The following is a 27812-nucleotide window of genomic DNA, read 5'->3' as shown; positions in this document are numbered from 1 at the left end:
TTGGTCCCAATATTAAAAACAAGTACACTTTTATTGCCTAAATAAAAATAATTGTTAAAATACGTGGTAACAATCCAAAATCATTTAACGATTTGCAGTTTTCTGAATATAAAAATAATTCAGATTTATATTAAAAATTCAGAATTCAGTTTCTAAAAATATATATTTCAAAAGTTTTACTAAAAAAATATACAAAAAATTATAATATTAATATTTTTTTAATTTCTAAATCAGAAAAAAATAAATGTATAATGTAAGTAGCTAATAAAATAATTAAACGGTTCCTATAAGATGATGTATTTCATAAAAAAAATTTAGGTGGTGGTTGAACATGATGGGAAACCGCAGTTGAGATCGCTGGATACTGGATATTGGGAAGTTAAAATCAAGGTCAGTTCAACAGTATGTGGAAGACAAAAATCTGATAGAGATGAAACACTTTTAAAAGGTAAGTTATGCAGAATTCATTTGTTCTCTTATTTAAAGATTTAATTTCAAATGGAGTTTTGGAATATTACCTGGGCATCATAAAATAGGTGGCAGGACATGGCAAAAAAAAAACATTTTTGTAAAGGACCATGTGTTGTAGAATGCAACCCTACAAAGTTAACTTTCAAACATGTGCAAGAAACCAATGTTAATATGAACATGTTAAGAACCATATACAACCATTCTGACCATAGTAAGGAAAAAAATTAAGTCATAGAAACAATTGCTTATATTTTTGTAACACTTATAAAGTGTTTTAAATTAATAATTTCAGCTAAACACTAAAACTACAGAAACATTAATATCTTGCAAAGAAATTTAAAGTGAACTTTAGCTGAACACCATTTCAAGAGGTAAAATATTGATGCCGTCCAGATAAATGAAGTACGCTTCAAGGACAAGTAAAGTAAGGAACATCGCAAGTACTAAACTGCGTAATTGACCTCAAACACAGCCTAAACTATTAACTTAGTTTTAATTGGCATAAGCCAATCATGATGACCTGCCACATGAACAATCCAGTGTGCCGTACACCAGACTGCTGGTTGCTAATGTGTGTAGAGTATGTGTGCCGTACACTAGACTGTTGGTTGCTAGTGTGTTTGGCGTAAGTGAGCCTTACACTAGACTGTTGGCTGCTAGTGTATATGGCGTAAGTGTGCCATACACCAGACTGCTGGTTGCTCTTGTGTGTGGCGTAAGTTTGCCATACACCAGACTGCTGGTTGCAAGTTTGTGTGGCGTAAGTTTTCCATACACCAGACTGCTGGTTGCAAGTTTGTGTGGCGTAAGTTTGCGATACACCAGACTGCTGGTTGCTAGTGTGTGTGGCGTAAGTGTGCCACACGTACGAGCCTGGCTCGAGTCTGGCTTGGCTTGACTTCCGCAGACGGAAGCTCGCGTGAATTGTCAGGTGTTGTCCTTCCTTCCAACCATGCAGCGCAGTTCTAAGCACATGAACTGGTAAAAAAAAATTCTCAAAATAGTGTATTACAAAGCACAATTATTAAATTTTTATGAAGAATATTTTAACAATCAATTGTTAATTTTTATAATTTTATCGTACTGTATATTTTTTTTAGGAATTGTGAATAATGATAAGTTAATTTTTGTTTTTATAAATAAAACCAATTTTAATTATCAAATCGTAAAAACATTCCAATGATTATCTCAATTCTTTTTCCATATTAGTCTTTTTTTTCTGTGAGGACATAAACAATGCATTTGTAAAAAATATCTTAATATATATACAGCCTAACGTAAGATTCAATGACTGACTCATTTAATAAAACTGTAACCTACTCTTAGACAAGCTAGAAACTCGAAATTCTGATAGGATGTAGATCTTAGTCCGTAACCGACAGGAATATACCGAAAATTTTGAGCTTTTATATTTCAACCACCGAAAATAAAATAAAAACTATCTTACATATGTCCAGCCACGCCATCGAAGTATTGTTATAGAGGAATCGTCATAGCAAAACTATTGTTTAAGATGATGGAAAATCGTCTAAACGATATAACCACGAATAATTGTTAACACATTTATTGACAAAAAAAACTCTATAGTATATTATAAATGAAAAAAATGCTCCTGTTATAACCAGCCAGCGACTTTCCATGACACCATTTTACACTTGTTTTCACAATCGTAACAACGTTTGTTTATTTGTAAGATAAAACAACATGTTAAAACTGAAAAAAAAAATGTTTTTCCCTCCTGTGACCGATGTATTGTTTGCTGCGGAAAGGTATTGAAACATAATCGCGTCCTCAACGTTTCAAACTGAATGTTTTGTGCGTGTGCCATATCTTATAAATATAATATGCGATTTTCTACTATGTTAACGTTGCTACTGAAAGCGTGCACGTGTTCAGGTTGAGGTAGATTTAACAAGATAGGAAAGAAAATGTTGGAAGTTTGGCACACTAAAAGTTTAAACAATCCGCATCCCGTTCCTTTTTTTTTTAATGTGTAACATTGCATGATATTTTAGGCCGTGTTCGAAAAAGGTTACACATAAATGATTTACGTGTTGGTTGTTAAAAGTCACTTATCTAAGCTGAAAGCAAATTCCGTTATTTCACATCGGTAAACGTATATTGTTACGAATTATACACAAACAATTAATATAATTTTTTTTACAAATTTTTAAATAATTGCTGTTCTTATTCAATAAATTCAGGATTGTGCTATTTCACTAATTATATAACTTGCAAATAAAATGAACGTTTGGGTCGTTAAGGAAGTTTGAAACTATGTTAAACATTCTGAAAGTTCGTTACGTTAGGCTAACTACATTCAAAATACTGTAAATAAATTAACGGTTTGTTAGATTATGTTTTGTGGGCTTATAAAAGAAATATAACTGCAAAGAATAAAATATCACATATTTTTTTCCATTACAATAATTTCAACTCTATAAAATTTCTTTTATACCAGAATTTTCAAAACTTTTTAGGTTCCTAGCCCTAAATTTGTCCAGCAATTGGAGCATTTAGACACTAAATTTGTGATTCCCAGAATGTAAGTTAACATTCGATAGGTGGGGACCACAACATAATTTTTTATTAGTTAAATCATTCTAAAACACCCCTATTTAAAAAACCAATAAAATTACAAAAATCTAACTTTATTTATTAATATAAATTTAGCAAATGTTGTGGACAATTGCAATTTTATATGTCACCCATATACCTGGAACAACCCTGTTTCCCATGACAAAATCTATTTCATTACTTGTAGTAGAATAAACAAGAATAAAGATTAATATTTATTCCATCTAAAATATAATGTGCAAAACCAAATTAAGGCATTTCAATAAAAGATGTATAATTGTATGTAATCATTATGTTCTTCTACAAAATCCCATTATTCTAAGAAGTTTAACAACTGTTACGGATATTGGGGCTAAAACCCAGCTATGACGATGTTCCTGCAAAAACCAGCGAATATCTTTAATGCATTTGACTTCTCTATCCTGTGCCGTTGACCATCAAGTATTTTATCCGCATTCATTATATCAGTTATATTTAGAACAATGTAAAAATATTTAAACATATTAACTGGGGAAATACCTATCTCAGAAACGTATTAATACAGCTACGGATCTTTAAATGCTTGAAAACTTTTTAAACCAATACAAATGTGTAGAGCTTAAAATATAATCTATAAAGTACAGTTATGAATGTTTTTTTACATCGTCTCTTACAATAGTTCAAATTCCCCTAGTATATTTTTTTTATTTCCTATGTGGAAGAAAAACAATGGACTATAACGATGCACACTTTTTTTTAGGGATATTCTTTGTGGACGAACAGTAACACTTATGAAACCTCCGATTGAACCATTTTATCAGATTTAGTGAGAGATAAAATTTTGGTCTATTTCCTTATCGTCTATACGTCTGTGATATCTAAGATACATTCTTAGCTACACGGTAAATATTCTAATATTTTCACGAATGATTCTAAAAATTTCCATGCTTAACTACGGTTGCCCTATCAAAATTAAGATTTTTAACTTTTTCCTATTGAGATTTATCGTATCATCATTTACTGTTACTAAAAAACTTATTATAAAATAAGATCTTATGCTTTCTTTCCCTTTATTTTCCCCCATACTAATGCGGCACTTACAATTATCAAATTTAAGATATTTTAGTAATTTGCAAGTGCGCAAATTCCTGCCAAATATAAAATTTTCATTTGATCTTAAAACATTAAAATAAATAATATTTTTTGAAGTACAATCTACTTAAGCAGCGTTGAGCCATTTTTGGTAGCGGCAAAACTTATGTGTTCGCGTCACCGACATGCTAGTGAAGTGTTGCGCAAGACTAGCGACGTGCAGTGGCCTGTGTACATGTATACGCATATATACACTAATACATTGTATACCTATAATCGACTGTATTATGTGCGTGTTGAATTTTTTTTTGGATGGGTAAAATCTTGTGAGTTCGCGTTGCCAACATTCTGTAGTAGCAGTAGGTGAAGTTAAAATGACCGCGTTCAGCGATATTCTTTTGTTTATTTATTTTCGTAGTGAATGTTTATTATTTATGGATTTAAGTTCATAGTTTTTTTTTTTCAAGGATAATTCTTCATTTATTCTAATTTTCAAAATACAAGTTTTTATTTTTATTATTTTCCAAGAATATTTTAACGTTATTTTGTGGTACATATTGCGAGCATTAGCTATTTTTAAATAGGAAGTTAATTTGAGGTTATGTTTTTCTTTTGTTTATTTATTTACGTAGTGAATTTCTTCAAATGACAGGTTATTGATTTATGAGATGTGATGTATATTATTTGTGGATTGAAGTTCATATTTCTTTATTTTTCAATTATAAAACTTCCTTTATTCTAATTTTAAAGTTATTATTGGTAGGGGCAAAACTTATGGGTTTGTGTCACTTACATGCTAGTGATATAATACCAAAATCATTTTCTTACGTACATTTAACGTAGAAATTATGTCATATCACAAATTTTTTAAGTTTCCACTTCTCTCGACAGTCCCCATAACTGCCTTTTAGTTTTTTAGTTATATTAAAATTTAAAACAATAAAAACATGTATTTTTTCACAAACTATACAGCTAAAGACCACATTCGGGTGTTTTTTGGGCGAAGCCCCCAACAAACGAAAGCGAGTATTTCGACCTACATATAGAATGAAAAAAGTGAGTTAAATGAGAAATATTGACAATAAATACAATAACAGCCATTCATATTTAAACTATAGCAAATGAACGAATACCAAATTTTGTATATAAGTAATGAGTTAAACAAATAATTATATTACGTGCTAGTTTGTTACAAAAAATTTTCCTCACCTTGAAATATTCTGCTTTGAGAGCTCAGTAAATTGCCTTGCAGGTTTACGGAATAATTTTCCCAATGCTTGAGGTGATATTATGGTGGTTAGCTTGAGATCTTCAAATGAACGCCCTGTTGTGAGAAGCAGAATTGTCAATGCAAGAAGTTCTTCACATTATATAGCATGTTGCATCATAGTCATTGTCTCGTTCTATCCATAAACGGAAATGCTTTTTTCGAGCAAATACCGCTTATTTCATCATTAATACTAAAATAATTTTTTGTGGTCGTCAGGACTGTCATATTGAAATAAAGTTCATTAAATTTAAATGTATGATCTTTTTTTTTATTGCAACCACTTCTAGCTACTGTAGTGCGACTTTTTAATTCTTGATTTGATAAACTCATTTCAGAGTAGGTATGTAATCTAAGAGAAAAGTTTGGAATATGTTCGAATCGTGTTTGGTGAAAAATATCCGAGTCTGACTTCCGACCCAAGTTCACCGATCCAGACTCTAACGTGTAAAGGGCTCCTTCCCTTCAAGCGGCCCATAAGCGTACGAGTAGGGCTCGCGAGTCTATCTCGGCGAGCTTGCCTCGCCAGACTCGTACTTGTATGGGCCGCTTAACTCTAGGTGTAGGTAGCCTGCTCGTCGCTTACTTCTTGCCGAGACCTGAACAAGATGAATGACTACGCTGCGATCATGTTTCTGATAACAGTAATGATGGCTATATGTGCGCGAAATTCAAATTTTTTCGCTACTTCTTGTAGTGAAATCTTTAGAGAGATACATTTCCAAATATGTGTTTAAAAAATTATTTTTGTGGAACTCCCTGCAACCCATTATAATTTAGCTAATCAATTTTCAAACGTTCTGCATTGGTACACCGTAGAGTGAAATATAGAATATATATCAGTGATTATGGTCTAAGTTTTTAAATTGTTTATTTATAAGGGTAATATTCCAAAACATAAATGTACATTCATACATACTTAACTTGAACTGAGTAAATGTAAAATTCTTTAAATTTAGAAAAATGTCTATTTAAAAAAAATATATTATAAAGAAGTCTAAACGAATTTTAAGAGTTTTTACTTTTATGTTAGAATTTATTAATTTTTATAATTAAAATGTTTAAATTAAACCTAACAATTCATATACATTTATGTATTGCAAGTTATTTCTGAAAAAGTGAAAAAAAAAACAATAATACTGCTTTGTTATTTGAGGAGTACTTTTTTGTGTTTTATGAGTTTTACACTTTATTTCTAGATACATCAATTGAACACACAACCTCAAGTGACTTGGAAATACCGATCAACGTTGGCAATGTTGATATTCCACAGAGCAGCGCTCTTGAAACAAGTGATGTCGATGAAATGCCATTTCAAACTTCTGAGTTAACCAATGAAAGGAGGGTGGTAAACAATGCTTTTAAATTGTTTGCCAGAAGCAAGGTGTATTCAGGAGACGAAGAGGAGTCGATCCACCCAGCAGATGATGACCGTGTGGTGGGTGCCGACAGTGGACACCAGGTTCATCAGGAGAGGTCTGGAAGGAAGCTTCCAGGCGGCAACCAGCTACCAGAGAGGAGGACAAGGACAGGCGGACCGCAGGCGTGGTTCAGCAGCGGACGGATGACGGGGTACCTGGACTACGGCCGTGCCGGGGTCATCAGGCTGTCGGAGGTGTCTCTGCCGTGGAGGCTCGCCCGGGCCAGGTGCGAGCAGGAGGGCGCGCGCCTGGCCACAGTGGACTCCCCGGAGAAGGTCGCCGCGCTGCTGGACGTGTTCTCCAGGTTCCCCCGGGTCGCCGCGGGGGCCGCGCTCAAGAACCAGGTGTACGTCGGCCTCAACGACCTGGCCGAGGAGGGCGTCTTCACAGCCGCCACGGGTGAGCCCATCGCGTCAACTCACTTCACTGCAGTTGCAAGTTATACCTTTTTGTGTTTGTATTAAAGTTTGCGTTATTTCTTCTGGCACGGCAAATATATTTATATCATTGATTCGTGTGCAAATTTAAATTATATAGTGCGAATAATTTTTTTTTTATTTTCACACAATGGAAATAGTATACTAAAATTACGTATTCCGAATGCCAAAAATAAAATGAGTTCACACAGAATTGTTTTTAAATAAATTAGTTTCAAATTTAATATATTTATCCCTAACAAATTTAATTTTTTATTTTTTTCAAACATAATTTTTTATTTAGAAAATTTTTTTCGTGCAAGTTTAAACGTTTTCAATGTAAAAATGTGTCATAAAATACTTCTGTGGCTAAGTCCAACTGACATATTGCGCTTATGCTACTAAAAATAGTTGTTTTTGTTCCTCTGATTAGATGACTCAATGATGGAATTTGCATCACCTTTCATAGCCAAATAATTTATTTATATTAGTCTTAAGCATCCACTTGTAATTTTACTTCTCTTTTGCTTGAAAATGTCATACTTACACAAATCTGTGAATATGACTCTAAAATACGACAGTTTTCAATATTATTACAGGTTGTGATAATATTTAATATTTTAACAAAAACCTAATCACTTTTTTTTGTATGAAAGGTTTGTTCTACTTGTAATTAAATACAGTTTTAAAATATTTTGTAACATCAAAATGCTGTGTATCATATATAGTTTTAAACATATTTAGGAATAGTTATATTATAATAAAAAATTACAAGCGAATATTATGTAGGAAAACTAGTGCATAGTTTGGGTTCATCGAAGTATCTTAAAGTTGTTGAATTAATTTATAATAATATATGTTTAAATGTGGACAAAATCATACAGTGAAATAATTTTTTCAAGCTACTTAAATCGTAACGTTGTGTTATATTTATCTATAGTTCTAATTGTACGTTATAGTAATATATGTTTAAATGTGGACAAAATCATACAGTCAAATAATTTTCAAGCCGCTTGGATTGTATTGATGTCTTTCTTTTTTTCTACGAAATTATGTTATTATACTGTATCTTATAATAAATATAAATTTTTCTTTCGAATTGATAACATTCGTAAGATTATTTCTTCTGAACAAGACATGGTTTCAATACTATCTTAAATAAACATTAAATGAAATATCAGAATAATATTGTTACCAAAACTTTACTAACATATAAAATAATTTTTTACTTTTTTTGCTTAACATTTGTAAAAAAAATAAAAAAAATTTTTCACAAATCATTCAAATCCAAATTCACAGTCAAAAACAAAAATAAATATATCGCATTAGGCACACATGCGGGATTATATCAAAACTCTCTATGTAAACCAAATGGCACATTCCTCACCTTCATAATCAGAAAACTTTTTCATTTCTTTGGTAAACTAAAAAAAATAAACATAATTTGTACTATTTAATGTATAATTAAAATAATTAAAAATTAAAACCTTTTTGCAAGATTTATTGATTTTTTTCTAGTATATTCAAATTTATTTCTCTGGAATGTAAGTCTATTTGTTTATTTGGACTTCTTCTTTTCATGCAGGATTGTTCCCAGCATAACGAACAACTATGAGCATGAATACTGATTAAAATGTTTTTGGTATATAATTTGTCGAACAAACACCCTTTAAAAATACACTGTTAAACAAAATTTTAAACTATCTAATGAAACATTTTGTGAATTTTTTGGAATTGCATACAAATATAGGTCTGGAAACACGGTCCAGGGTGTGAAGCCGTGGAGCCGGTCCGCCATCGTATATTCTGACATCATGGCGGCCATCTTTTATGACCTTGACCTTTTTTTTGACCCCAGCCACCTTCTTGGATTCTGCCATCTTGAAATGAAGTGCCCCACTCACTATTCAAAAACTTTTCGTTACGTATGCCATCTATAATATGACTTCATAGTTGCAATTTCGCTATGGTCACCATCTTTGATTTTTAAAAGTTGCAATATTCGTTACGGCCGCCATCTTGAATCCTAATGTCACTCCCACCATCTTCAATCTGAAATCACAACCACGTTTTTGATTCTGAAGTCATGGCCACCATCTTGTTTTCGTCTGCTAGATGCCGCCATGTTAGATAATGTCACGACCCCCATCATTATTTTTTTCTGTTCTGGTGGAGGCTGCCAACTTTCATTCCTCCAACTTTGTTGCTGGTGTTTGTTCCTAGAAAGTGCCAGCATCGCTCTGTCTCATGCATATGAGGTAAATGTTCCATAACCCAACAATGCTGTTTTGGTCCTTTCAGACATATTAAATTAATATTTTTATACAAATTACATTGGAAGCACTGTGATTCGGACCATGACCGCTTTGACCACTGCGTTGTTAAACATATACCTTTAACCACATGGGCATAGAGCGATTAAAAAACAGAGATTTAAATAAGGCGTATAAAAATAACACACACACATAATCGGACTTGTATTTTTTTTAATCACCACCTTGTCAGTAGTCTTGGGCGCCACCTTCAAAATTTGTATTGATTAAGTTAAAAATTCAGGGAAAATTCCAAAATTCGTCAAAAAAATCACTTATTAATATTATTATTGATTCAATTGATTATGTATTTTCTTTACTTACTCGATCCAAATAAAAAAATGATCTAGGTAAAAAAAATATTTAATGAATTTAAAATGATAAAAATATTAAAATAGGCTTATAATCATCATCTACCAGCCTCCATTAAGCCGATGATGACATATCGACCACCATCTTGGAAATTCGTAATAATAAACCAGGAAAGTCGGAAATATTCCCAAATTAAAAAAATAACTTAATTAAATTATAATTGATTTGATAGAAAATACTGCTTGGTTGGATCCTTACTCGATCATAAAATGTTTATTTTAGGTAAACCAAAATATTCATCTAATTTTAATTTGTGAAAATCCTAAAAAAAATAAAAAAAATTCTCATCTAACAGACACCAGTAAGCCGATGATGACTTATTGGCCAGCATCTTGGAAATTCGTAAAATTGACCTATAGTTTCCAGAAAAAAATTATTAAATATTAATCATTAAAAAAATGATTGACTCAATCAATTCCCGTCCTTAGTTCACTACTCGGTCAGTGATATGAGTAACTAAAGCTGGACACACAGGACACGCAATGGACACCCAATATACAAACATTTTAATACAAATGACACATTATTAACACACTTAACACGCAATGAACACACGCAGTACACACGCATGTCAAACATACAGTACACAAGCAATGGATGTGCAGTGAACACAAAATACACATACGGGCATGCAATGGTCACGCAATACACACAAAGGACACTCAATACACACATATAACATTCAATACACAAACTTGACACGCAATTGACACTCAATAAACACACTTGATAGGCAGTGACCACACAGTACACAGGCAACAGATAAAAAATACACACAGGACGTGCAATACACAATTTACATGCAATGAACTCACAATACAGACACTGGACACCAATGGACACAAAATTTACACACTGGACACACAATGGACATGCAATACACACACAGGACACTCAATGGACACACAATACACGCACTGGACATGCAATAGAGACACAGTACACACTGGACACGCAATGAACACACAAAAAACATGTAATACAAACATTGGACACACAATGTACACACCGCACATGCAATGAACATGCAATGCACACATTGAACACGCAGTCGCAAGAAATCAGTTTTAGTTAGAAATCAGAAATTGTGGAATAAACCTATCATTTTTGAAATCAAAATTATAATTTACGTTTAAATTGAATACAAATGCAGATCAAACAATCATTATTATATGTACCCAGCTTCCCTGAGTTTTAGAGGTGTGAATAGTTTACTGCCCAAAGATAAGTTATCTGTAGTCTCAGGCTATCGAACGATATGTTAGGATCTTCCTATGACGTATATAATCAATCTGTTCTACTATCGTGATCTTCCTTGAATGTTTGTTATTAATATTTTTAACATCACTAGCGTCCCAGTAATAATAGTAATTTTTATCAGATTAACTTATTTTATAATGCCAATTTCATCATTTTGGTCTCAGGGCTTCATCACATACTTCGATCTTGCCAGCTTTAGGTGCTAGATCACGGTGTTTTTGTCACCAGCTTCAGAGTCACTGTCGCCATAATCGTAGATGTCAGTGTCTTCACCTGGATTACTGAAAGAATTCTGAATCGTTGATGTCGATGGTTCTCCATAGTCTAAAAGCTTCCTACTTAAGTATCTATCATTTCTTCAAAGTATGGAGGATTTACTTCAGATGGGCTTGCATGTATTCTCACTTTTCACGGTAATGATATTTCCATTGATTCCAGTATTACTTAAACCGTCAGCATCCTCCAAATTACGTTCTTTGTTGAGATCAGAAGAGCTATGAACTTAATCACATTCAAGACAAGGAAAATTTCTTACATCATGCAGCACACTCTTCTTTAGTGTAGTGTCATAATCATTGTCCTCTATCTCGTAAGGGGGCTTGACTTATCACATTCGGCTGTGATTTTAAGCAATCATTTCGTGTAAACTACTTGAATACCTATCACAGATTAATATTTATCATAGTAGGTTTTTAACACAACCATTATTCTCATGATATTCACCATTCCTTATCAGGAAAAATTCTTTGCTGCAGTATCTACAAAAATGTCCTTCCGATACAGCTGCAGATAACGAACCAAAATCCATGTAAGCTTTTGCGACTAATGTTAGATGCAAACTGAGAATTTTAAATTGGAACAATTAGGTACTTAAATGCAAATTTTAATTTTTCATCAGCTTATATTTTATCATACAAGAAACTGGTCACAAGTAGTACTGCTTTTCACAAACAGATGGCACTACATTTTTCGTAATGGTAAATATTTTTTTTTTATGTGGGATGCGGTATGCTTTATCACTATCTAAAGATAAGAAGGGCTTCGCTAGACATAAAGGAGAAGGAAGTAGTCTTGCATGATATTGTTTCTCAGCCATCTCAAGACATAGTATTCTAATGAGTAATGATTATTTTAGTTTGCATTCCCCCATTTTAATAATTGTAAGTGATTATTTGGTAACAAGAATTCACTTAGTAAGCAAAACTCTTAATAAAATAGCTTGTCTCGTTAAAAAAGAAATTACACGCAGGGATTGCTTTCAGGGAATAACCATAAACACTCGAAGATTATCAGCCAAAGCCTCACCAGGAAAAATCAGGTGTACACAAAGAACACCAACATCAATCTTGTCAGAAATATCTTTAAGCACATGGTGAATAAAGACATATTGACAGAAATAACAGAAATAATAAGGAGCACACAGAGAAAACCAGCAAAACATTGACAGGAATATTCAGTAGCACTTAGAGAACACAAAAGAAGTATTGCCAATAAAAATTCAGGAGAAAGATAAAAATAAGCAAAGCTGAAAATTTTAATTGTTATGAAATAAGTATATTTAATTTGGAAATAGGCTAACTGACAAACTCCCTGGAATTAAAAATTTACACTTTTTCAAGCAGTAAATTCTTCGGCTCGACGATTCAAATGAATGTCACCCCGATCCCCGGTGTAATGAATGGTGTCGTCCCTTCTTTTCTTGTAGAGTTCTCCATTGCGCAGCTGAGATTGACTTGAACCGGGACTGTAAAATAGATTTTAAAAAAAAGTAACTTTGCTACAGTTTAAGTCCAGCGGTGAGAATTTCATGCAATTTACGTGTCACAGTTGCACTATTATTTTAAAAAATCGCCTCCGATTGCTAGCAGGAATCAAAAAGCCCTCCTCGATTGTCATGCATCACAAGGACCGTCCTGGTAAAATGCACGTGCCGCTTAGCCGCACGTGACACGAGCTCCGCGCGTGACCACTCCCCGCCGCTCCGCTCATTTGACTGCCACCGACCAGACACACTCGTCGCGACATTCCGCGCTGTCCGTCCCTCTCACACAACAGTGTCGGGGTTAGCAAGGCACGTAAAATGTCACAGTCAATGGTTCGGCTTCACTAGCCCACTCACACAGTTAAGCACGTTATAATAAGCTCTGCCTCATACATTATAACAATGCTTTGGACCCGCAAATAAATATAAACATAAACATAAAATAAGTAACAAAACACACTATGTAATAACTATAAAAAATTGAACAAGGCTACCTCTTAACAGAATACTAAATTACTCTACATACTGCCTAGCCGCGGTAGTAAATGTTAATTTGAACCAGCTTAAAACATAGTGATAGTAAAATAACATTTAAGACATCAACAAGTTAAACACAGAGCAAAAAATATAGGAGAAAAAACTTGTTTGCTGCCAAAGCAGGATCTGAGAAATATTCTGATAAAACTTCCGATAATCATTGGGAGGTAAGTGATCTTTAAAATGTTAATAAAAAATTCTAGGAAGAAGACGATAGCAAAAAAATATATATATTATACATCATGCGAAGATCCTAACATATTGTTCGATCGCCTGAGATCGATGGCTTCGCTTAGGACAGGAAACTATTCACACCTCAACGAAGTAGCCTTCATACTCAAAGAACTCAGGGAAACATGCTACATACCTGACATTACCTGACCTGCAGTTGAATAAAATTAAAAAAGTAAAATATAGTTATAATATTAAAAATTATAATGAAATTGTACTGAATTTGGTTAGTAGACAATTTAATTATTGTATTTTTTTATAACAATAGTCATATTCTTTTGATTCTAAATTACAGCATTACTCTATGATTTTTCATATCATCTCTGTGGAAACTTAAATGGTTTGTTCTATAGACTAAATACTCTATGTAAACAATTTTTTTAATTTTAAAACAAGCGCAGGGGGACAAAACAATGTGAAGGTTTTATTAAGAACATAAGCTTTGGAAAACTGTTGATGGACAAGACTGAAAAGGACTGTCAAATTGTATGTGTTAATATATTTATTAATTTCAGTCCTACATTGAAGTTTTAAAGACTATCTTCGAACGTAAAATCTTATTTCTAACAATATTCAGGATTTTGTTTTACAGATTGTAACATCCACAGTATTTATCACTCTCAGTGGTAATGGACTTATGTAATATGTTATTTCTCTGGCGAATCTTCGTATAACCACTGAAATTATGATAATTTAGAGGTATCTTAATAATCTAAAATTTTTTTAAAAAATGTGTGCGTTTACTTATGTCCGCGCGTGAGAAGGTACTCTTCTATTGCATCATTAAAAATTAGATTTTAATTGAATGCAAATAATTAATTACAATAAAATAATAAAAGGGCTGGAAAAAGATAGTCAACACAGTGAATAAAGTTCAGTTTAAATTTGAAACATTAAATAATAAAATTTAGAAAATTATAAATATATATGTCATAATTTGTACTAAATATTATAAGATTCTTAATTTTAAATATATATTATTTTTTATTTAATATTTAAATAAAGAATAAAATAAATTTAATAATAGAATGAAAAATTTAAATTAAGTTTATTGATATTATAAATATTTATTATTTTCTTAATTTAATATTCACTTTTCATTATTATCAAAAAGTTTTCATTATATGTGTTCATTAATTTTTATAAAAAATTATTTATTCAATTTAATAATAAATATTAAAAATTAATATTTTAATTTGATTTTCGATTTTAATTTTTAGCACAAACTTTTTATTAAATGTTTTATTAAATTTATTTCTTTATTTTGTAAATATTAAAAAACCAATAATAAATATTTAGCATTAATAATTTCATAATATTAAGTATTAATTATATTAAATAATATTATTTTAATATATATGAATTAATAATACATACTGACAGTTAACCTCAATTATATTGGAGCACTTAAAAAAGTATACAGGCACAATTTTTTTTAATATTTACGAATAGTAAATAAAATTAATCAAAACGTTCAATTTAAATTACTACTGAATATAATTTATTAGCACATATATATTTCGCACTTGAATGAAGCTAAAACATGTATTGTGAATGTGAAGGAGTCTTGGAGTCAGTCCTCCAACCAACCTCCAAACGGCGCTCAGAAGACACTTAAAGGGCCCTGTGCTAAAACAGAGAGTGGCCTTTTAGGTGTGTTAAAGCAAGATCTATAAAGCAAGATGTTATTACAATGTTCCATTTATTATTTCCTTATTTGTTGGTACGTTTCAATAAACAATTTTATCAAGTAAATATATATATAACTAGCTAAACCCGGCCACGCTTTGCTGTGGCACAGTTTTATATTAATTCATTGTTTAATTTAATATTTTACTGTGCATGGCTGTGGAATGTAATAGAAGAAATAAAAATGTGTTTAGCTTAAACATTTTTATTGTAAAGCTAATGGAAGGACTACATTCCTTGTTTTCCCATTTTTTGCATAAACATATAGATCAGATGGTTTACCGACTCTGGAGCGCCCGACATATAACTGTCCATGAGAGAAGCATTCATTTTCTAAATTCAAACCGCACACTTGCAAAGATTGTCCTTGTGCTTTATTGATGGTCATAGCGAACGCAAGGCGTATTGGAAATTGAAGTCGTTTGAACTCGAACGCCATATCTGTCGGAATAAGTGGCATTCGTGGAAGTAATACGTCTTCACCTTTATGAAGTCCAATCAAAATTGTTGCTTCAATAAGATTATCCATTAATTTTTTAACTACTAATCGTGTACCATTACATAATTTAGGCTGACAGATATTTCGAAGCAATATAATTGGCACACCAATTTTCAAATTCAAAATATGTGGTGGTAATCCTGGAACATCGAGTAAATTGAGAAATTCCGTTGGAAAGTTCACTGCTTCTTTTTGGTGCACTACTGAATCAATAGATTTGTATGTCATTGTTTCACCTTCGATTCTGTTTATAATACTATTGTTCATATCGTGTACGTCAACATTTTTAGCCGCTAGAATGGCTCTTTCGCTCAACCATGCATGATTTTTGAATTTTGTTTCGATGTTTTGGAATACCTTGTCTACTAATTCCTCTTTTGAATCTACGATGTTGCATAAATCAGATGATAAGCTGATTTTTCCTGTTTCTGGATTTGTAGGTACAGTGCCGTTACCAACTTCAATTAATTGTCTTGAAAATATGACTGCTGTTGGATCGTTCTGAAGTTTAACTCGCATATTCGTGGTTAAATGCATTTTTTTTACTGTGCTCCAAAAATTTGAATATTTTAAGCAGGCATGCAATTCATCAGCAGTTGTTGAGCGAGGTATCACTGGGAGCGTTTGCCTGAAATCACCGGATAGTAACACCAACACTCCCCCAAATGGATCTGGATTATTTCGCAAATATTTCAGTGTATGGTCTAATGCTTCCAATGACTTTTTGTGAGCCATTGTACACTCATCCCATACAATGATTTTGCACGTCTGAAGAACTTTTCCCATTCCTGATGTTTTTGAAATGTTACATGTTGGACTTTCTGTGCATTGCATGTTTAGTGATAGTTTAAGAGCTGAATGCGCTGTTCTACCTCCTTCCATTAATGTTGCAGCAATACCCGAGGAAGCAAGAGCTAATGCAATATGGCCATTTGAACGGATCGTAGCAAGGATTAAGGAAATTTAAGAATGTTTTTCCAGTTCCACCTGGAGCATCCAAAAAGTACAATTCACCGGATTGGTTGGCCACAGCTTGTATGATAGTATTATATACTATATTTTGTTCTTGAAGGAGTCTCGGTGTATTTTCCTGGACGAACAGCTGTAAGTCATTTCTGTTGTATGATTGTTCTCTAAGTAGTTCTCTGTCAAATGTCGCATTGATGGAACGGTTCGGTGCCGTCACTCCCAATTGAGTCAACGACTTACCACATATTGTCAGACAAAGATCCTCAATGAATATCAGCGCTTCATTGTATACTTCTTCTGTGAAATCCAAGTCATGATTATTTGTTTCTTGGCGAATTTTGTACAGAATATCTTCAGCCATGTAGTCTTTGTATTTCTCCCACAATTGCGCTGGTTGTGATGGGAAACATGCGGACAAAATAGTTGCGAACAGCAAACGTATTTGAGATGGATGAGAAGTAGCACATGAATCTTCAATTGACTTGTCCCAATGATCGTCGTTTTCCAACAAATTAAGTGCCTCGCACGCACTCCGATACGTAGTATGTACTATTCCATTCACTGTTCGCAAGTGCATAAATGATGTTGGACCACGACATGTAATTAGAAGCAAACGTAAATAAAAGCATTCTGCATTGTTCGGATGTACAGTGTATATCCTTCCTAAAGCATTTGATGAAAATATTCCAGGTTGTCCAGTTACTGCCTTCCCTCTCTTTCTTCTTTCAAAATTCTTTTTGGTCACATTCCAAGTAAAATAAGTTGGAACATCTGCATACCTCAAAGATTTTGCAAAATCATCTGTTTGACATAAATGAAAAAATGCTGTTAATGTTGTGTTCGGTGGATTTATTGCAATGTCTTGTAGGTTTTTCTCTGTAAAATATACCCTTTGTCCGTTTTCGAGATGAACAGCAAGGTGAATGACAGTTGGATCCCTCTCATGGATTTGAAATCCTAAAATGCACCATACAGCTTCATTGCTGCTAATATATCTGCCGATTTGGTATTGTGAGATCTCATCTAAGTTACTTGTTGATGAAACTCCAAACACGGCCATGTCGCTGCCTTTGTTGACGTATTTACAGATGTATTTTATGGATTTCACAGAATTGCAATACTCCACATTGATATGTGCTTTAAACGTTTTTGATAAAAGTGGCGAATATGGAACAACCCAACGATTATCAACTTCAATGTCATTTCCTCTCACTTTCATAACAATTGCTTTCCCATTGTCTTCTGTACTTCTTCGTCGATATAGTGGGTAACCATCACTGCCAGTGATTGTATCTTTTAAAAACTCTCGAGGATAACGTTTAGAGCATTTTCCATCTATCATACATGGTGAATTTGTATTGATTGACCCACATGGTCCATGTATCATGTTCTTGGTCACAACATCATACAACTCATTGTCAGTTGTAGTATCTGGTATTTCAGCGGATATGACTTTATCGATTTCATTAGGCATGATCTTCATAGTAAGCCATATTAAAATGTGTGCATGTGGCAGTCCTCTTTTTTGCCACTCCACAGAGTACATCCAGCATTGTGTTTCTCCGAAAACGTGCAGTGAAGTGATGAAATTAATTAACATCTTTAGCTTTTGTTTGAAAACACGTGCTGTTATGTCGTGGCGATCAGCAGGAGATTGTCCAGGGAAAAGTAACTCTTTTATTTCATCCCATGCTGGATTACATGTAAATGTAATGAAAAGATCAGGACGACCATATTTTCGCACATATGTAAGAGCGTCCTGCGCATATTCGTGCATATGTCGTGGACTACCAGTATATGTTGCAGGCCATATTGTCATCTTGCCTATGTTACTTATATCACCATCATTTATAACAGCATCTCTCAAATGTACATATTCTTCTGATCTCAGCTTTGTTTGATTGAGTCTAATGAATAGTAGTCGTTCCGACTCTATTTTCGCGTACATGTCGACGATGTTCTGGTGGAAGAGCAGACGGCATTTCAGAATATGGTTTTCTTCATTTTCACGTAACATAATTCTATAGGAATAATAATTCATAGAACTAACTTTTTTGTCAGTGTATTCGCCTGTGACTGTGTTTATCATTTTATTGTAAAATGATAACCGTCTTGACCACTTGGAAACATAATTGGATATTGCAATGGATCGTAGCACCTATGAGTGTCAGCAATTCGTTGTAGTTGCTCATTTCTGCACTGCAAAACGATATCGCGATGATGAAATTCTTCTCCAACCATGACAATTGCTACCTCATCAATTGTTGGCGCATTATATCGTCTGACATGCTCACTTGCTGGTGTATAATCAGCATGAATAACAATTCTATGACTGTCTGATGGCATAAGATCAATCGCATTTTTGAACAATCGAATCAAACTATTATCGTCATGTAACAACTGTTGCAACGACTCAACAATGTCCCTTCTTACTCCAGCGTAGATTTGACATCGTGCATTCAACTGAGCACTTTGATCTCCCATGAAATATATTTGTAGAAATTTATGGTGATTATTGTGGAAAGGAAGTAAAGAACCAGCTTTGTGGTAAATTTGACCCTGAACTTTAAATGTCGGCATATAATGCTCCGTTATAATGTTAGTGCCAAATGAAGTCATCTGAAAACATGAATTATATTTTCTAATATTTTGGAGAAAATGTTTAGAATCATCAGTAATTCCATTTAACAAATTTTTCAGTGGTTCTTTTGGCTGTTCAAGTTCAGGTAGCTTCACTTTACCGCTTGCACAACACATTCCTGGAGTTTCTCCTTTGAATTTAATTGCTCTGCAATGAGGACAAACTTTATCCATTTTTCCGATTTGAACAAATGTACATGAGGTATTGTATTGTATATCCGGTTCATATGAAAAAGCCATTCGGTGGTATGAAGCTTGGTTATTTAGATGTTGTAACTGCATTCGTCTTCGCCGTTGATCTATTTCTTCTTGGCGTTGTTGAGACGAATATGCTGCTCTTCTTCTTCTCGCTTCTTCTCGTAAGAGTTGAAGTCTCTCTTCCCTTTGATCGGCCAATTCTTCTGTTCGCCTTTGAATACTTCGTTCTCTAAGATGTTCATTATATTCTAAACGTTGTTGATCAGTGCGATTTGATAATCTCTGACGCTCTGCGTTTGCACGTCGAGTATGGCGGCCAATGTTTGAACGTGGGCGAGGCATCACACGAACGGTGATGAACTGTAAAAAATGACAATATAAATTAACCATTACAATTATTTTATAACTCATTCATTAGATATTCATAATTTTTAACGCTTATAAATAAACTCTAATTTTTTGGCATTTCTTAAGATAAAATATACAATTTTTATCCCATTTTTACGTTAATATTTTTAATATTGTAATTAAAATTAATATTTTTATGTACAAAATGAGGAGTGGACGTAGTTATAAAATAATATTCATGGACTTTATTTTTTAAATCTTAAATTTTTTCTTAATACAATGAAATATTAGTTCTGTAATTATTGTTCCGTTCATAATTGTTTACACAGAATGTATTGAAAAAAAAATAAGTCAATTTATATAAAACCTTCTATGAAAGTTATACTGACTGTTTCATTGATAAAATTACTAAGAAATATATAAAAAAATATAAGTTCTAAAAGCGAATAAAAATTTATAATTAACCAAAATAAACTCAAAATAAACAAATGTATACTTTTAAAACATGTAATTAAATTAATTAAAATGTGAAGTTTTTATTGTAAACAAATAAATATGAAAAACACATTTCCAGTGTCACATGCTGTGCGATGCCCAGAAACATAAAACTTCTGCAATATTTTATGAGAAAAAGCAGCTAATAATAGGGTAGCTCAACTCACAACGATAGAATGTGGTTAAGTGTCGAAAAACGTGTCTTAGTTAATATATATACTTTAAGAGGATTTTTCGGCCTTGACAATTTTCGCACAACACAGAAAACACGATTTTTCATACTTTGGCACCATAAGGTTTAATGATAGTAGCCTACATAATTCATATTTCCAGTGAAAAAATAAAGTTAAATTATTTCCAAGATAAAAAAAACTATATGAATACAAAATTCTGAAAATAGTGTTTCATTAAATCACAATTTTTTTATAAAAAATAAGTTTACTCACTTTACAGATGAAATCCAACCAATTCCATTCTTTAATTAAACATTTATAAATGATACCATACACATAAACTGGTCACAGTGACACATTTTGTGCTTAATCAATATTTGGCTTATTAGAAAACAAAACAAAAGTGTTAAAAGATTATTGTTGGAAAAATCAACAAACACATTTTGCTATGACAACAGGGTTGATATGACAACCGGTTTGATATACCAACAATTATCATAACAACGTACGTGATTATAACAAATTAAAATAGCAATATTAAGATATAAGCTATAAGATAAGAATTATTTAATTTTCAAATGTATTGTACGAAATGTATTTTTTAATTTAAACGTATTTTTATCAATAGAGTCGAAAGAATATACTTTCAAATTAAATAGTTTTTTATTCTTTCTTGAAATATATATATATATATATATATATATATATATATATACATATTTGTGTAAATTATAGTCGTCAAGGCACAATGGTCGAGTAGCCTGATGTGCTTGAACTTCGACAATATGGTACAGCATCGTCGAGCGTGGTCACAACTAAGTTGGGTGACCATGATATTTAGTTATAGAAACTTTTTTTTCCGACTTTTCCGGTGGATTTTCCCAAACTTTTATTTCATATAAACACTCTTCTGTTAAGATGCAATGTTCTGTAAAAATTTTAATCCAAACCATCGTATACTTTCCGAGTTTTGCGGCCAAATACATACGGAAGCTACATTTTTATATATATAGATTATCATATTATAAACCCTTAAAAACAAAGAGAGACCTACAGCATAATATTATCATTTTTGGTTTACATGTGAGTATACGTGCCTATTACACTTTTCACGCAGATTATAATTTTACGTATCTAGCCATCCTAGCTATACGCAAATGTCAACAACCATCAAAGAAGTGAATCTGCCTTAGGTGACACAGGTCACACAAAGAACACGTGCGTTCTCAAGGTGAGACAGTCTAATGAAATCGTAGCTAACGACAAAATCAAGACATGATACAGAAAAAAAAAATATTAACCTAAAGCCCACACTTCAAATTAAAGGGCAATATACAAAACATGAGGTCCCAAAACGCGCACGCGAAACGAAACGATTTAACATGGTAATAAACATCAAAAATACGAACAAGGAAAAACTTAAAGCAAAAGGAAATTTAGAAGTGGTGGCCGAAATACAATTAAAAAATAAAACTATTCAATATAATCGTTACTTAACATTTATTAACAGTGCCACAAACGCCTACTGAACTCGACAAACCTCAAAAAAAAAAAAAAACATGTCGGTCGGACGTCCACGTCGCTACCTAAGAAAATACATTTCTTTAACTAAGAACCCATAGCTACTCTGATGAAGTGACCTGATTAACATTTCAATCACTAAGAAGAACGAGAAACGCTTTGCAAGGTATTTTATGCAGCGCGCCAGGAGGGAATGCGCATGCACACAAAGCTTAAGGGAGGGTAAGCAACCAGTAAAAATGGATGAAGAGGAGGAATATGACGTCTCTAATGGGTACAGTGGGGGAAGTGGGAGGGAGGGGTGACACCCATGCCGCGGCAAAATATGAACTCGTGATGACGAAGCCATTACAACTTATCACCCTTTGACTGTCTGAACCCGTGATACCAAAAAAAATTCCGAAACAAGATTTACGAACAGTACAAATTTAGCACAATAAGCAAGTCCTCCCCAGCGCTGGAGAAAAGTTTGTTGAACACTTAACACTAAATGTCACTTGTAATTACATATTCACACTTTTATGTTTATTTATTATTATTATTATTGAATGTCTGTATGAGTAATCTTCAAGACAAACTTCCACGTCGAGAACGTAGATCCCGGGCTCAGCATTCTCGGTGAAATGTTCATGTGTCGACGACTGCAGTTGCGCCAGCCAGTACCGCCTCCGTGTAGAGCGGGCGGTTAGCAACAAGGGGCCGCGCCGAGCAGCTTCTTACGTCTCGCCGCGCCACCACAGCCAACACTCCGCCGCCGCTCAGCCCGGCCCGGAGATCACGTAGCTTAGGACAGGTGGTCTCGCTATGTTCAGCAGCGCCCAACAAGAGACGTCATGGAGTCTAGTAGCTCATAGGACCGGGGCGAAACTGGCCTCCGGGCCAATCCACCCGTCACCGCCCCCATGGCGGGCCCTGCCATGGGGCGGGAATCACGACGATCCAGTGGAACACCCAACTGACATCAGGTCGGGGCGGCATGCCCTGAACAGGGCGAAGGCCACGGGCGAAGGCGAACAGGTATCCTCTATGACACGCAAGGCTGGCGCGCGCGCACGCACTGGGGCTCGGACGAGCCAACCACACCACGGCACGGCACGCACCAAGGTCACGAGACAGGTGACGGCTGGCACGTGTCATCGCGGCCAGCTGGCCGACAAACAGCAAGCGGCCGGCCAGATGAACACGCAGACGGGCAGGCAGGCTAGCTGGCCGACTGGCGCGCGCGGCAGACAGGCGTGCGGACAGGTGTGCAGACAGGCATATCAGCAACAACAGCTGCAGACGATCCATGATCTCCTCGCACACATAGGTGGCAGGCAGGGGCATGCAGTCAGGCAGGGTTCAGGCAGGCTCGCAGATGCAGCAGTGACGATGGGCTCCTCTGCTGGGCGTGGTGTGAATCCCGTCAGGGAAAGGGGCCAAAACAGACATACCACTGTAATAAAAAAATATATATACACACGCAGAGCATCCAAACGTACATAACTGTCTACTAGAATTATTATAAAAAAAAACGAAACAGGTCAGGAGTTTACTTTAAATTTAGAAATCGAGAATGATTTTTTTTTTTAATATGGACTTTGCAGTACTTGCCCTTTTTATGACAATTTTCCAGCAATACGGTATTTTCTCCTAAAAATTTCTTTATGATATACGGCCCGACAAAGGGTGCGATTAATTTTGTATTAATCTTATCTGCCAAAGATGTAACAGATAATTACGACATAACACTGTCATTGAGTTCGAACTGGTGGGCCTTTCGGTCTGCATTATATAAGTCTCGAACAACGTCTCTTGCTTCCTGCAAGTTTTTTACAACTTTCTCCATAACCTCGTCCTGAGAGGGACCGTCAACGTCCAAGGGCGGCAATCCCCATTGATTTAAGAGGAGATGAGCCAATTCACGGCCTAAGAAGGTGACCGAGGGGGGGAAACCTGTAGATGAATGAGCAGCACTATTCAACCCAAAATTAATAAAATCAATATTTGAATTCCACACACTCTGATCATCCCTGTAAAACGCTATAAAAATGTATTTAAGAATTTTATTTACTCTTTCGCTTTGATTTCCCTGCGGACAATACTCACTACTATATATAGGCTTGATAGCCCACTCTAAGAACATCTGTTTCCAGAGGGTGGACTGAAAATAACGCGCATTGTCAATGACAATCATAGCTGGAGCACCAACAATTTTCCAAACTTGATCACGTACGGCTTTGATGATCGTGGATGCCTTCATGTTTTTCAAAGTAATAAGCACAACAATTTTTGTAAAGATGTCCGAAATTACGAGAATACAGTTGTTGCCCTTTTTACTGCGGGTGAAGGGGCCAAAGACATCTACATGCAACACATGCCACGGTGCCACAACTTGACAATCCTTACAGGTGCGGACATAATTGCGCACATCATTGCGAAGTTCAGGCCAGGCAATATGGGCTCCAATTATACGAAACGTTTTGTCGATACCTAGATGTATTCCTACTAGGTATGCATTAAAATAATTAAGCACCATAGGTATTAAAACTTGAGAAACAAGAACCTTACGTGCTCGCCCATTATTTCCTGTGTAATACACAATACTCTTTTCCAAAATGTAGGCAATAATTTTATTGGCACGCAAATCACGAACTATGACCGTACAGAAGGGGTCCTCCTGACACTCACCCAAATTAAAGTAAGATTCAGGAAACACTTTACAAACAGCAAGATTAACAGGCTCAGATGTGAATTCAGGCTCTACGGACTCAAATTCATCAGGGGTGAACATACGAGACAGGGCGTCAGCAACGACGTTTTCACTACCCTTAATATGATGCAATTTAAATTTGAATCGTGACAGACGTAGCACCCAGCGACCTAACTTACCAAGTTGATGAGGATGATTAAAAAGCCAACTTAGAGCCTGATTGTCGGTATAAAGGTCAAACTCACGAAAATCTAAATAAGATCAAAAATTTTCTACGCCGAAAAGACAGACGAGGGCCTCTTTTTCATATACGCCAAGGCCTTTTTCAGAATCAAGAAGAGTTCTGCTTGCGAAATCAATGGGACGTAAAACACCATTTTACATGTGCCCCGAAACGGTGCCGAGAGCAAGACTGGGTGCGTCCACTTGAAGGGCGAACCACTGGTCGAAATCAGGCAAAATAAGGATCGGTGGAATCAAACCCTTTAACACATCCAATGCCTTCTGCTGCTCCTCGCTCCAAGTAAAGTCAACATTTTTTTTACGTAAACAATTAAGGGAAGCACACACAGTGGCGTAATCGGGCACAAACCGCGCATAATAGCCTGTCATTCCTAAAAATCTTTGTACACTCTTAAGATTTTTCGGGGCAGGAAAATTTACAATGGGTGCAATCTTATCAGGGTCCATGATCAGTCGGCCCTTAGCAATCACAAATCCTAAAAATTTAACGTGATCCTTCTCTAGGGAAATTTTATTAGGATTCACAGTTCAGTCAGCCTTTTTTAATCGCTCAAAAACTTCACGCAGATGGACCATGTGTTCCTCCCAGCTATCACTATAGACGATAATATCATCCACGTAATTGAACACGAACTTAAATTTTAAGTCACTGAGTATAACGTCTAGCACGCGGCCCATAGCCTGACTACCGAAGCTCTCTCTCGTAGGGATCCGGTTGAACTCATAAATAAGCTCATTAAATAAATATTTGTGTTTACCTAGAATAAACATTTTTTGGATCGAGCAAGGATCAGACCAAGCTTTGTAATCGATATAATAAATCATTATTTTGATAAGTAATTTTTTGAAGAATTTTGGAATTTTCCCCGAATATCTACATTTTTGTATATAAATTTCCAAGATGCCAGCCAAGACGACTGATAAGATGGCGGGTGCCCTAGAAACCAATAATACTGCACTCTAGCAGGTTAAAATTAAACTAACATGGTGTCAGACCTCTCTAGTAAATTGTGTGTTTCATACGTGACACAGGCGTTCCTTGTATCGATTACTGAAAACAATATGGCGGCAGTACACTCTAGCAGGCGATGTATGTTAACTAGTGCTCCTGGTATCCAAGTATTAAAAAATAAAATATGGTGGCAGCATTCTCTATCAGGTTATGATTTCATTCCTTCAAATTCATAAAAATTACCAGTCCGAAAATGTTTTGTGTAATTTTTTTATATAGCTTATTTAATTCTCAGTCTTGTAAAGTGAACGTACCGTTAAGGGCGTATGTTTTAAAATACAGTGGTAAAATCTGTCATTGTTCGATTCACAGTGTTTCGAATGTATTTTCATATAAAAAATTATTTCATATGTAAATTATAAGGACCACAACAGCATTGGTAGGTATGGGAACATCGACCTTAAGTGCATGAGACAGAGCGATGCTGGCGTTCTTTAGGAACAAATACCAGAAAAATTATGAAGGAATCCAATATGGCGGCCTCCAGCAGAACAGAAAAAAATCAGATGGTGGTCGTGACATCATCTAAGATCGAGACCTCCATCAGACGAAAACAAGATGGCAGCCATGACAGCAGAATAAAAAAAAGTGGTTTAGATTTCAGATCTAAAATGGCGGGCGAGACGTTAGGATTCAATATGGTGGCAGTAAAAAAATTGAAGCATTCTCGACTCTAAGATGGTGACCATAGCGAGATTGCAACGATAACGTCATACACATACAAGTTAGCATGGGTTACGAATAATGTAACATTAGTGAGTGGGGTGCTCGATTTTAAGATGGCGGAATCCGAGATTCCGGCCGGTGTCAATATCGAACGTCCAGTTAATGTTAATCTAAGATGGCCGCTGTGACCTCAGAATCCAAGATGGCAGACCAGCTCCACGGCTCCACACACTGTATCCTGTTTCCGGACCTACATTTATATACTACAGTTGGAGTTTTCGCTAATGATAGCAAAAGTACTATATAATTGTAATTTAAGTGGAGATTTAATCTAATTTTTGAAGATAATCCTGGAATTTAAATGAAAATCACTAGAATATTTATTAATGAATTTGAAAAGCTTTAATAAATTAATAAAAATTACTGTATTTATTCGCTTTACCTCTTCAAGCACTTTATTTTATTAATTCTTATTTATTTTCAAATCACAAGACTTGATTTAGAGTGAAGAATATTAATTAATTTAAATGCTCTTAATGATATTGTAACTACCATAATAAACATTTTACTATTAAAAATTACAAATTTATTAACTATGTCTTTAGTGATCTCTTCAGAAATGCCGGAGGCCTTCAGATATAAATTAAACACGAGGTTTTCTATAGAATATGTTGTAAGTTTGGGCGGAAATATTATTACAGCTCAACTCCAAACTTCCTGCTTTGCAGGAATAGTTGTGTGAATGGTTATTGACGTGAATTTTGATACTAAATATTGATTTAGTGAACCCTTTAATGGCTGTATACCATTTTTCGCGCTCTAAGTCTCTTAGTCTGAAATAAAATATTATCCTTCTATCATTGAATGACTAGACCATTATTTAGACTGGATAGCTATAGGTTCAATCTACTTTCTTTTATTCAGAAAAATAACATTCAAATGTATTTTTCTTTCAATTTTAAATTAAAAA

General features: G+C 34.5%; 1 protein-coding gene across 1 annotated transcript in view; it reads left to right on the top strand.

Annotated features, from left to right (window-relative positions):
• LOC134531638 (uncharacterized) overlaps window positions 1–27812 on the top strand; it is a 46890-nt gene that overhangs the window by 15063 nt on the left and 4015 nt on the right. Inside the window, exons 3-4 of the mRNA XM_063367399.1 lie at window positions 319–448; window positions 6586–7206. Coding sequence (XP_063223469.1) covers window positions 319–448; window positions 6586–7206 — 751 coding nt within the window. The remainder of the gene's footprint in view (window positions 1–318; window positions 449–6585; window positions 7207–27812) is intronic.

This window comes from Bacillus rossius, chromosome 5 (assembly GCF_032445375.1).
Source record: "Bacillus rossius redtenbacheri isolate Brsri chromosome 5, Brsri_v3, whole genome shotgun sequence".
Lineage (NCBI taxonomy): Eukaryota > Metazoa > Arthropoda > Insecta > Phasmatodea > Bacillidae > Bacillus > Bacillus rossius.
Note: the sequence above shows the minus strand (reverse complement) of the source record. Positions and strands in the feature narration are given on the sequence as shown.